Raw genomic sequence first — 12,908 nt, forward strand, 5'->3', positions numbered from 1 at the left:
CTTCGAAAATGGGAGGGGGTCCTGAAATGGGGGGACCCCAAAAATGGGAGGGAGGGGGGGTCCTGAAATGGAGGAGGGGATGGGATCCCTGAAATTAGGGGGGACCCCAAAAATTGGGGGGAACGGTTCATAAAATGGGGAGGGGGCTCTTGAAATGGGGAGGGGGAAAGGGACCCCTGAAATGGTGAGGGGGGGGTCCTAAAAGAGGGGACCCCAAAAATGGGGGAGGGAATCAGAAAATGGGGGGGGTCCTGAAATGGGGAGGGGGTCCTAAAATGGTGGGGGGGGCGGTCTAATATGGGGGAACCCCAAAAATGAGGAGGGGTCTTAAAATGGGGGAGGGGGCTCCTAAAATTGGGGGGGTCCTAAAATGGGGAGGGGGCCCCTGAAAAGGGCGGGGGGGCGGTGGGAAGGGACCCCAAAAATGGGGAGGGGGCTCCTAAAATGAGACCCCTGAATTAGGGGGTGGGGGGTTAAAATCCAGAAATGGGGAGGGGCTTCTAAAATGGGGGGGGGGGTCCTAAAATTGGGGGGGACTCCTTAAATGAGGGAGGGGAGGGGTCTCCCCACCCCTTTGGGGGTCTCGGGACCCCCTGGAACCCCCCAAATTTGCCCCCCAATTCTTGAGGAGGGTCTCAGAGCACCCCAAAAACGACAGAAGACCCTCCCCAAAACCAGAAGGGGACCCCCTAGAATTTAGGGGAGACCCCACCCCAAATTCCTGGGGGTCTCCCCACCCTTTTTGGGGGTCTCGGGGCCCCCCTGGACCCCCCCAAATTTCCCCTTTCAATCATTGGGGAGGGGCTCAAAACACCCCAAAAACCAAGAGGGACCCCCCAAAAATTTAGGGGAGACCCCACCCCAAATTCCTGGGGGTCTCCCCACCCTTTTTGGGGGTCTCGGGACCCCCCTGGACCCCCCCAAATTTCCCCTTTCAATCATTGGGGAGGGTCTCAGAGCGCCCCAAAAATGACAGAAGATCCCCCCAAAAAATTAAAGGGACCCCCCCAAAAATTTAGGGGAGACCCCACCCCAAATTCTTGGGGGTCTCCCCACCCCTTTTTGGGGGTCTCGGGACCCCCCCGGACCCCCTGAATTTGCCCCCAGGGTCGGAACGTGGCCAGCGGGGAGCTGGGCTGGTTCCCCAGCAGCGCCGTCAGACCTTTCGTGGCCGTGAGTTTTGGGGGGATCCCCCCAAAAAAATCCCCCCAAAAATTGTTTTTGGGGGGTCCCCGAATTTGGGGAGGGGGTTTGGGGTGGTTGGGGGGTTTTGGTGACTGTCCCGAACCCCAATTTTGGGGTTTTTTTCTGTTTTTGTTGCAGGCGCCGCTGCCGGATCTGTCGGCGTATCCATGGTAAGGGGGGACCCCAAAATTTGCACAATGAACCCCAAAATTCTGCCTTGAAAACTCCAAAATTTGCACCTGAACCCCAAAATTTGCACCCGGGACCCCAAAATTCTGCCTTAAACCCCAAAATTGGCCCTTTGGATCTTCCAAATTTTCTCCTGGACCCCAAAATTCGCACCTGGAACCACCGAAATTCTGTCATGGAAACCCAAAAATTCTCACCTGGAACCCCAAAAATTCTGCCCTGAACCCAAAAATTCACACCCAGGACCCCAGAATTCGAACCTGGAACCCCAAAATTCTGCCCTAAACCCCCAAATTTGCCCCTTGGATCCTCCAAATTCTCACCTGGGACACGAAAATTCTCACCCAAACCCCAAAATTCTGAAAACCCAAAAATTCGCACCTGAATCCCAAAATTCTGCCCTGGAACCCCAAAATTTCTCAACTGGGACCCCAAAATTTGCGCCTGGAACCCCCAAAAATTCTGCCCAGGAACACCAAAATTCACCCAGGACCCCAAAATTCAAACTTGGAACCCCTGAAATCTGCCCTGAAAACCCAAATTCGAGGGTGAAACCCAAAATTCTGCCCTGGGAACCCCAAAATTTGCACTCAGGACCTCAAAATTCTCCCCTAAACCCCCAAATTTTCCCCTTGGATCCACCAAATTCTTCCCAGGAACCCCAAAATTCGCACCTGGAACTGCCGAAATTCTGCCATGAAATCCCAAAAATTCTCACCTGGGACCCCAGAATTCGAACCTGGAACCCCAAAAATTCTGCCCTGAACCCAAAATTCTCACCTGGGACTCCGAAATTCCCACATGGGAGCCCAAAATTCTTCCCTGAACCCAAAAAATTCATACCTGGGACCCCAAAATTCACATCCGGGACCCCAAAAATTCTGCCCTGAAAAACCCAAAACTTCACACCTGGGAACCCCGAAATTCTGCCCTGGAACCTCAAAATTTGCACGTGGGATCCCGAAATTCTGTCTTGGAGCTGTGGGAGTCCCGGGTGTGATTTTTGGGGTCCCTTTTGGGATTTTTGGGGTCAGACCCTTCCCTGGAGCTGGGGGGGATCCTGGGGGTGGTTTTGGAGGGCGGGTTGGGGTTTTTGGGGTGATTTTTGGGGTCCCACACCCCAATTTCCAGGTTTGGGGGGTCCCTGGAGAGCTCCGAGGCCGAGCTGTTGCTCTCCCCCCCGGGTCGGGATTTTTGGGTCCGGCTCGGGTTTTTGGGGTGTTTTGGGGGTCCCGGGGGTTTTCAGGGGTCCCGGGTGTGATTTTTGGGGTGATTTTGCCCGTTTTTAGGTTCGGGGGGTCCCTGGAGTGCTCTGAGGCCGAGCTGTTGCTCTCCCCCCTGGGTCGGGATTTTGGGGTCCAGCTCGGGTTTTTGGGGTGTTTTGGGGGTCCCGGGGGTTTTGGGGGGTCCCGGTTGTGATTTTTGGGGTGATTTTCCCGAATTCGGCAGGTTTGGGGGGTCCCTGGAGCGCTCCGAGGCCGAGCTGTTCCTGTCCCCCCTCGCGTTGGGATTTTGGGGTCCGGGTTGGGTTTTTGGGGTGTTTTCGAGGGTCCCTGGTGTGATTTTTGGGGTCTGGATCGGGGATTTTGGGGTCCCGGGGGTTTTCGGGGGTCCCGGCTGTGATTTTTGGGGTGATTTTGCCCGGTTTTAGGTTCGGGGGGTCCCTGGAGCGCTCCGAGGCCGAGCTGTTGCTCTCCCCCCTCGCGTTGGGATTTTGGGGTCCGGGTGGGGATTTTGGGGTCCCGGTCGGGTTTTTGGGGTGTTTTGGGGGTCCCGGGGGTTTTTGGGGGTCCCGAGTGTGATTTTTGGGGTGATTTTCCCGATTTTGGCACGTTCGGGGGTCTGTGGAGGGTTCAGAGGCCGAGCTGTTGCTCTCTCCCCCCGCATTGGGATTTTGGGGTCCGAGTCGGGTTTTTGGGGTGTTTTCGGGGGTCCCGGGTGTGATTTTTGGGGTGATTTTCCTGAATTCGGCAGGTTTGGGGGTTCCTGGAGCGCTCCGAGGCCGAGCTGTTCCTGTCCCCCCCTGGGTCGGGATTTTGGGGTCCAGCTCGGGTTTTTGGGGTGTTTTGGGGGTCCCCTGTGTGATTTTTGGGGTCTGGATCAGGGATTTTGGGGTCCCGGGGGTTTTCGGGGGTCCCGGGTGTGATTTTTGGGGTGATTTTGCCCGTTTTTAGGTTCGGGGGGTCCCTGGAGCGCTCAGAGGCTGAGCTGTTGCTGTCCCCCCCTGGGTCGGGATTTTTGGGGTCCGGGTTGGGTTTTTGGGGTGTTTTTGGGGTCCCGGGGGTTTTCGGGGGTCCCGGGTGTGATTTTTGGGGTGATTTTGCCCGTTTTCAGGTTCGGGGGGTCCCTGGAGCGCTCCGAGGCCGAGCTGTTGCTCTCCCCCCGCTCCGACGGCGCCTTCCTGGTGCGGCAGCGGCTGCGCGAGCCCGGGGACTTCGCCATCAGCGTCAAGTGAGGGACATTGGGGACATTGGGGACACCTTGGGGACACCTTGGGGACACCTTGGGGACAGCTGGGGGACACCTTGGGGACACCTTGGGGACATTTGGGGACAGCTGGGACAGTTGGGACACTTTGAGAGAGTTTTGGGGACACTTTTTAGGACATTTGGGGACATTTAGGGACACCTGAGGGCACTGGGGACAGTTGAGAACAGTTTTGGGGACATTGGGGACACCTTGGGGACAGCTGGGATACCCTTGGGGACACCTTGGAACACTGCAGGGACACCTGGGGACACTTGAGGACACTTGGGGACACCTTGGAACACTGCAGGGACACCTGGGGACACTTGAGGACATTTGGGGACACCTGGGGACAATTAGGGTCACTTTTGGGGTCACAGAGGACACTTGGGGACACCTTTGGGGACACTTGAGGACATTTGGGGACATTGCAGGGACACTTTTAGGGACACTCAGAGACATTTTGGGACACTGGGGACAGCTGGGGACACCTTGGGGACACCTGGAGACACCTGAGGACACTTTTGGGACACCTCTATGGACCATTGGGGGCATTTGAGGACAATTGAGGAGAGTTGGGGGCAGTTGGGGACACTTTTGGGGACAGATCTGGGGTCACAGGGAGATTTTGGGGGGCACTTTTGGGGTGACAGGGACACTTGGGACACCTTTGTGGACACGTGGGGACACTGGGGACAGTTGGAGACACTTTTGGGATATTTGGGCATACTTGGGGACAGTTGGGGACACTTTTGGGGATGCTTTTGGGGACACCTGGGGACTGTTGGGGACATTTGGGGATGGCTGGGGTCAGTTGAGGACACCCTGGGGACACCTTGGGGACACCTGGGGACACTTGGGGACACCTCTAGGGACAGCTGGGAACACCTCTAGGGACAGCTGGGGACATTTGGGGATGCCTGGGGACAATTGGGGTCACTTCTGGGGTAACAGGGACATTGTGGGGACACTCGGGGAGACTCTCGGGACACTCGGGGACACTTGGGGACACTCCCTTGGGACACTTGGTGAGACTTTTGGGGGACACTTTGAGAGACTTTCGGGAACAATTTGTGGACACCTTTGGGGACACTTGGGGACACCTGGGGGCCGCTGCTGGGACGTGGGGGGGACTTTTGGGGAGACTTTTGGGGTTGTGGGGACGATTTTAGGGAGGGAGAGGGGAGAGAGAGGGAGGGAGAGGAGGTGGAGGAAGGAGAGGGAGGGAAAGAAGGAGAGATGGAGGGGGACATGGGGAGGGAAAAGGAGGGAGCGAGGGAGGAAGAGGGAGAGGAAAGGAGGAAGGGGAAAGGGAGGGAGGGAGGGAGGGAGGGAGGGAGGGAAAGGAAGGGAGAGGGAGGGAGGGAGGGAGAAGAACAGGAAGGGACGGGGGAGAGGGAGGGGGGAAAGAGAAGAAGTGAGAGAAAGAGGGAGAGAGGAGGGAGGGAGACGGGGAGGGATGGAACGGGAGAGGGAGAGGGAGAGGGAGGGAGGAGGAGGAGGAGGAGGAAGGAGAAGGAGGGAAAGAAGGAGAGATGGAGGGGGACATGGGGAGGGAAAAGGAGGGAGCGAGGGAGGGAGAGGGAGGGAAAGGGGCAGAGGGAGGGGGAGAGGGAGGGAGAGAGGGAGGGAGGGAGGGAAAGGAAGGGAGAGGGAGAGGGAGAAGAACAGGAAGGGATGGGGAGAGGGAGGGGGGAAGGAGAAGAAGTGAAAGAGGGAGAGAGGAGGGAGGGAGACGGGGAGGGATGGAACGGGAGAGGGAGAGGGGAGAGAGAGGGAGGGAGGAGGAGGAGGAGGAGGAAGGAGAGGGAGGGAAAGAAGGAGAGATGGAGGGGGACATGGGGAGGGAGCCAGGGAGGGAGAGGGGAGAAGGAGGGAAAGGGAGACACAGGGAGGGAGGGAGGGAGGGGGAGAGATGGAGTGGGGAAAGGAGGGAGGGAGGGAGGGAGGGAGGGAAGAAAGGACGGAGGGAGAGGGAGAGAGGAGGAGGAGGAGGGAGGAAGGGAGGAAGGAAGGAGGAGGGAGAGGGAGAAGAACAGGAAGGGAGAGGGAGGAAGGGAGGGGGAAGGAGAAGAAGTGAGAGAAAGAGAGAGAGAAGGGAGGGAGAGAGAGGGATGGAAGGGAGAGGGAGAGGGGAGAGGGAGGGAAAGGGAGACACAGGGAGGGAGGGAGTGGGAAAAGGAGGGAGGGAAGAAAGGACGGAGGGAGAGGGAGAGAGGAGGAGGAGGGAGGAAGGGAGGGAGGAAGGAGGAGGGAGAGGGAGAAGAACAGGAAGGGAGAGGGAGGAAGGGACGGGGGAGAGGAGGGGGAAGGAGAAGAAGTGAGAGAAAGAGGGAGGGGAGGGGAGGGAGGGCAGGGGAGAAGAGGAAGAAGAGGAGGGAGGAGAAGAAGGGGAGGGAGAGGGAGGGAGGGGAAGGAAGGAGAGGGGAAAGGGGAGGAAGTGAGGGAAGGAAGGAGAGAGGAGAGAGGGACGGAGGGAGAGGGAGGGAGAGGGAGGGAGGGAAGGAGGGAGAGACGGAGGGAGGGGTGGAGGGAGAGGGGGAGAGGGAAGAAGGAGGAAAAGGAGAGGGAGGGAGGGAAGGAGAAAAGAGGGAAGAAGGAGAGAGAGTGAGAGAGATGGAGGGAGGGAAGGAGGGAGGGACACAGAGAGGGAGAGAAGAGGGAGGGGCGGAGGGAGGGATGGGAGAGAGGGAGGGGGAAGAAGAGGAAGAGGAAGAAGGGGAAGGGCAGGGATAGGAAGGAGGGAGGGAGAGAGGAAAGGGGAAGAAGCGAGGGAAGGAAGGAGAGAGGAGAGAGGGACGGAGGGGGGGGGAGAGAAGGCGGAAGAGACAGAGGGAGGGAAGGAAGGAGGAAGAGGAGGGAGGGAGGGAGGAAGTGGCGGAAGGAAGTGGCGGAAGGAAGGAAGTGGCGGAAGGAAGGAAGGAAGTGGCGGAAGGAAGGAAGGAAGGAAGTGGCGGAAGGAAGGAAGTGGCGGAAGGAAGTGGCGGAAGGAAGTGGCGGAAGGAAGGAAGTGGCGGAAGGAAGGAAGTGGCGGAAGGAAGGAAGTGGCGGAAGGAAGGAAGGAAGGAAGTGGCGGAAGGAAGGAAGTGGCGGAAGGAAGGAAGTGGCGGAAGGAAGGAAGGAAGGAAGGAAGGAAGGAAGGAAGGAAGGAAGGAAGGAAGGAAGGAAGGAAGGAAGGAAGGAAGGAAGGAAGGAAGTGGCGGAAGGAAGGAAGGAAGGAAGGAAGGAAGTGGCGGAAGGAAGGAAGGAAGGAAGTGGCGGAAGGAAGGAAGGAAGGAAGTGGCGGAAGGAAGGAAGGAAGGAAGGAAGGAAGGAAGGAAGGAAGGAAGGAAGGAAGGAAGGAAGGAAGGAAGGAAGAAGGAAGGAAGGAAGGAAGAAGTGGCGGAAGGAAGTGGCGGAAGGAAGTGGCGGAAGGAAGTGGCGGAAGGAAGGAAGGAAGGAAGGAAGGAAGGAAGGAAGGAAGGAAGGAAGGAAGGAAGGAAGGAAGGAAGGAAGGAAGGAAGGAAGGAAGGAAGTGGCGGAAGGAAGGAGGAAGGAAGGAAGTGGCGGAAGGAAGGAAGGAAGGAAGTGGCGGAAGGAAGGAAGTGGCGGAAGGAAGGAAGGAAGGAAGGAAGGAAGGAAGGAAGGAAGGAAGGAAGGAAGGAAGGAAGGAAGGAAGTGGCGGAAGGAAGGAAGGAAGGAAGGAAGGAAGGAAGGAAGGAAGGAAGGAAGGAAGGAAGGAAGGAAGGAAGGAAGGAAGGAAGGAAGGAAGGAAGGAAGGAAGGAAGTGGCGGAAGGAAGTGGCGGAAGGAAGTGGCGGAAGGAAGGAAGGAAGTGGCGGAAGGAAGGAAGTGGCGGAAGGAAGGAAGTGGCGGAAGGAAGGAAGTGGCGGAAGGAAGGAAGGAAGGAAGGAAGGAAGGAAGGAAGGAAGGAAGGAAGGAAGGAAGGAAGGAAGGAAGGAAGGAAGGAAGGAAGGAAGGAAGGAAGGAAGGAAGGAAGGAAGAGGAAGAGGAGGAAGAGGAGGAGGAGGAAGGAAGGAGGAAGGAAGGAGGAAGAGGAGGAGGAAGAGGAGGAGGAGGAAGGAATGAGGAAGAGGAGGAGGAGGAAGAGGAGCAGGAGGAAGGAGGAGGAGGAAGAGGAGGAGGAGGAAGAGGAGGAGGAGGAAGGAATGAGGAGGAGCAGGAGGAAGAGGAGGAGGAAGAGGAGGAGGAGGAAGAGGAGGAGGAGGAAGGAATGAGGAAGAGGAGCAGGAGGAAGGCCCGTGTGCCGCAGGTTCCGCGGGCAGGTGAAGCACATCAAGGTGACGGCGAGCGAGGGGCCTCTACAGAGTGACCGAGAGGAAAGCGTTCCGCGGGCTGGCGGTGAGACAGGAAAATCCAAAAAACAGAAACATCCCGGGCACCCCAAAACATCCCAAAAACATCCCAAAAACATCCCGGGCACCCCTAAAACACCCCAAAAACATCCTGGGTACCCCAAAAACATCCCGGGTACCTCAAACACATCCTAAAAACATCTCGGACACCCCAAAAACATCCCGGGCACCCCAAAAACATCCTAAAAACATCCTGGGCAACCCAAAAACATCCCCGGACCTCAAACACATCCTAAAAACATCCTGGGTACCTCAAACACATCCCGGGCACCCCAAACACATCCCAGGGACCCCAAACACATCCTGGGGACGCCAAAATCATCCTGGGGACCCCAAAAACATCCCAGGCACCCCAAAAACATCCTGGGGACCCCAAACACATCCTGGGTACCTCAAACACATCCCGGGTACCTCAAAAACATCCTGGGGACCCCAAAAACATCCTGGGTACCCCAAACACATCCTGGGCACCCCAAACACATCCCGGGCACCCCAAAAACATCCTGGGACCCCAAAAACATCCCGGGGACCCCAAAAACATCCTGGGTACCCCAAAAACATCCCGGGGGCCCCAAAACCCCCTAAATCTGCGTGGGGCACCCCAAAAACATTCCGGGGACCCCAAAAATATCCTGGGTACCCAAAAAATATCCTGAGTACCTCAAACACATCCCGGGCACCCCAAAAACATCCTAAAAACATCCCGGGCACCCCAAAAACATCCCCGGCACCCTAAAAACATCCTGGGTACCCCAAAAACATCCTGAGTACCTCAAACACATCCCGGGCACCCCAAAACCCCCCCTAAATCTGCGTGGGGCACCCCAAAAACATCTCGGGAACCCCAAAAACATTCCAGGGACCCCAAAATCATCCTGGGGACCCCAAAAACCTCTCAGAGGGACCCCAAAAACCCCAAATCTGGGTGGGACGCACTCTTGGAGGTGGTTTTGGAGTTTTTTGGGGTCCCTGACCCCGTTTTTGGGCGGATTTTGTGGTTTTTGGGGTCCCTGACCCCATTTCGGAGCAGTTTTTGGGGTCCCTGATGGGGTTTTGGGTTGTTTTTTGGGTTTTGGGGTCCCTCACCAGGTTTTGGGGTGTTTTTTGGGATTTTTGATGTCCCTGACCCGGGTTTTGGGTTGGTTATTTGGGGTTTTTGGGGTCCCTCACCAGGTTTTGGGTTCTTGGTGTCCCTGACGGGGTTTTGGGTCAGTTTTTGGGGTTTTTGGGGTCCCTGACCCCATTTCGGGGCAGTTTTTTGGGGTCCCTGAGTCCATTTTGGGTCGGCTTTTGGGGTTTTTGGGGTCCCTGACCCCATTTCAGGGCAGTTTTTGGGGTCCCCGGGTCCATTTTGGGTCGGTTTTTGGGGTTTTGGGGTTTTTGGGGTCCCTGACCCCATTTCGGGGCAGTTTTTGGGGTCCCTGAGCCCATTTTGGGTCGGGTTTTGGGGTTTTTGGGGTTTTTGGGATCCCTGACCCCATTTCGGGGCAGTTTTTGGGGTCCCTGACCCCATTTCAGGGCAGGTTTTGGGGTCCCTGACCCCATTTTGGGCGGTTTTGGGGTCCCCAGGAGCTGGTGCAGTTCTACGGGCGGCACTCGCTGCGCGATTGCTTCAAGGGCCTGGACACGACGCTGGCGCTGCCCTACCGGGACCCCGAGAGCCCCGCGGGACCCCGAGAGCCCCGTACGGCACTTTGGGGGTTTTTGGGGTTTTATGGGGTTTTATAGGGGATTTATGGGGTTTTATGGGGGTTTTATGGGGTTTTATGGGGGTTTAATGGCGTTTGGGATTGGGGGTTGTGGGGTTTGATGAAGTTTTTGGGGTTTTTTTAGGGTTTATGGGGTTTTATGGGGGTTTAATGGCATTTGGGATTGTGGGTTATGGGGTTTGATGGGGTTTTATGGGGTTTATGGGGTTTTTGAGGTTTTTATGGGGTTTAATGGGAATTTATGGGGGTTTATGGGGTTTGGGATTGTGGGTTATGGGGTTTGATGGAGTTTTATGGAGTTTTATGGGTTTAATGAGAAATTATGGGGGTTTATGGGGTTTTGGGAGTTTTATGGGGGTTTTATGGGTTTTATGGGGGTTTAATGGCGTTTGGGATTGTGGGTTATGGGGTTTTATGGGGTTTTTATGGGGTTTTATGGGGTTTTATGGGGTTTTATGGGGGTTTATGGGGGTTTATGGCATTTGGGATTGTGGGTTATGGGGTTTGATGGGTTTGATGGGGTTTGATGGGGTTTTATGGGGTTTTATGGGGTTTTATGGGGTTTTATGGGGTTTGGGGTTTTATAAGGGTTAATGCGGTTTTTGGGGTTTTATGGAGTTATGGTTTATGGGTTATGGGGTTTTGTGGGGATTATGGTGTTTTGTGGGGTTTTATGGGGTTTTATTGGGGTTTTATAGAGTTTTTAGTGGGATTTTATAGGAGTTTTATAGGATTGTGGTGTTTGGGGTTATGGATTATGAGGCTGTGGGGTTGGGGATTATGAGATTTGGGGTTTTATGGGATTTTATGGTGTTTTTGGGGTTTTATGGGGTTTTTGGGGTTTTTAGGGTTTTATGGGGTTTTATGGGGTTTTATGGGGGTTTATGGGGTTTTATGGGGTTTTATGGGGGTTTCTGGGGTTTTATGGGGTTTTGGGGGGATTTATGGATTTATGGGGGTTTTGGGGGTTTAATGGGTTTTTTTGGGGGTTTTTTTGGGGTTTTATGAGGTGTTATGGGGTTATGGGATTATGACGTTTGGGGTTTTATGGGGTTGTGGCGTTGTGGGGTTATGGGTTCAGGGGTTTGGAGATTTATGCATTTTATGGGACTTTATCCGGGTTTATGGGGTTTTATGGGGTCTTTTGGGTTTTATGGGTTTTTTTGGGGTTGTGGGATTACGGGGTTTGGGGTTTTATGGGTTTTACGGGGTTTATGGGGTTATGGGGTTGTGGGGTTATGGGGTTTTATGGGTTTGGGGTTTTATTGGGTTGTGGGGTTATGGGGTTTTATGGGGGTTTATGGGAGTTGGGGTTACGGGGTTTGGGTTTTATGGGGTTATGGGTTTTTTTGGGGGTTTTATGGGGTTTTATAGGGTTTTGGGGGTTTTATGGGGTTTTATGGGGTTTATTGGGATTATGGGTTATGGAGTTGTGGGGTTATGGGGTTTTATGGGGGTTTATGGGAGTTGGGGTTTTATGGGGTTTGGCGTTTTTTGGGGGTTTTATGGGGTTATGGGGTTTTATGGCATTTTTTGGGGTTTTATGGCGTTTTTTGGGGTTTTATGGGGTTTTATGGGGTTTATTGGCATTATGGGTTATGGAGTTGTGGGGTTATGGGGTTATGGGGCTATGGCATTGTGGGGACACCTGGCCAGGAGGGATTTGGGAGTTTTGGGGTGACCATGGGAAGATTTAGGGAGTCCTGAGGTGGTGGGGTGGCCCTGAGGGAGGATTGGGTGGGGTTGGATTTGGGGACATCACCACGTCCCCCGTGTCACCGTGTCACCGTGTCCCCCGTGTCCCCCGTGTGTCCCCCGTGTCACCGTGTCCCCCCGTGTGTCCCCGTGTCACCCGTGTGTCCCCTGTGTGTCCCCAGGCTTCTGTTTGGGGTTGGATTTGGGGGTGTCACCATGTCCCTGCGTGTCCCCAGTTGTCACTCCCAGTTCCAGCTGGATTTGGGGTGTCACTGTGTCCTCGTGTCCCCTGTCACCGTGTCACCGTGTCCCCCCTGTCCCCAGGTGCCACCCACAGTTCCAGCTCTATTTAGGGTTGGATTTAGGGCTGAATTTGGGGTGTCCCAGTGTCCCCTGTCACCTTGTCCCACTGTCCCCAGGTGCCACCCGCAGTTTTGGCTCTATTTAGGGCTGAATTTGGGGTGTCCCCTGTCACTGTGTCCCCTGTCACTGTGTCCCTCTGTCCCCAGGTGCCACCGGCAGTTACAGTTGTATTTAGGGCTGGATTTGGGACCGTCCCCATGTCCCCTGTGTCCCCTGTGTGTCCCCTGTGTCCCCTGTCTGTCTCCAGGTGCCACCCACAGTTCCAGCTCTATTTAGGGCTGGACTTAGGGCTGAATTTGGGGTGTCCCAGTGTCGCCTGTCACCGTGTCCCTCTGTCCCCCTGTCCCCAGGTGCCACCTGCAGTTCCAGCTGGATTTAGGGCTGGATTTGGGGTGTCCCAGTGTCCCCTGTCACCATGTCCCTGTGTCCCCAGGTGTCACCTGCAGTTTCGGCTCTATTTAGGGCTGGATTTGGGGTGTCCCCTGTCACTGTGTCCCCTGTCACTGTGTCCCCTGTCACCTTGTCCCCACTGTCCCCAGGTGCCACCCGCAGTTACAGTTGTATTTAGGGCTGGATTTAGGGTGTCCCCGTGTCACTGTGTCCCCTGTCACTGTGTCCCTCTGTCCTTCTATCCCCAGGTGCCACCCGCAGTTCCAGCTCTATTTAGGGCTGGATTTGGGGTGTCCCCTGTCACTGTGTCCCCTGTCACTGTGTCCCTCTGTCCTTCTATCCCCAGGTGCCACCCGCAGTTCCAGCTCTATTTAGGGCGGGATTTAGGGCTGGATTTGGGACCGTCCCCATGTCCCCTGTGTGTCCCCTGTGTGTCCCCTGTGTCCCCTGCCTGTCTCCAGGTGCCACCCGCAGTTCCAGCTGGATTTAGGGCTGAATTTGGGGTGTCCCACTGTCCCCTGTCACCGTGTCCCTCTGTCCCCAGGTGCCACGCGCAG

General features: G+C 55.8%; 1 protein-coding gene across 1 annotated transcript in view; it reads left to right on the forward strand.

The window, feature by feature from the left end:
- The window catches only part of LOC141726018 (proto-oncogene vav-like), a 48,116-nt gene that overhangs the window by 32,785 nt on the left and 2,423 nt on the right, over positions 1 to 12,908 (forward strand). Inside the window, 6 exon segments of the mRNA XM_074530272.1 lie at positions 1,108 to 1,173; positions 1,324 to 1,355; positions 3,709 to 3,825; positions 8,092 to 8,134; positions 8,136 to 8,180; positions 9,764 to 9,878. Of these exon segments, the coding sequence (XP_074386373.1) occupies positions 1,108 to 1,173; positions 1,324 to 1,355; positions 3,709 to 3,825; positions 8,092 to 8,134; positions 8,136 to 8,180; positions 9,764 to 9,878 (418 nt within the window).

This window comes from Zonotrichia albicollis, chromosome 32 (assembly GCF_047830755.1).
Source record: "Zonotrichia albicollis isolate bZonAlb1 chromosome 32, bZonAlb1.hap1, whole genome shotgun sequence".
NCBI classification, from domain to species: domain Eukaryota; kingdom Metazoa; phylum Chordata; class Aves; order Passeriformes; family Passerellidae; genus Zonotrichia; species Zonotrichia albicollis.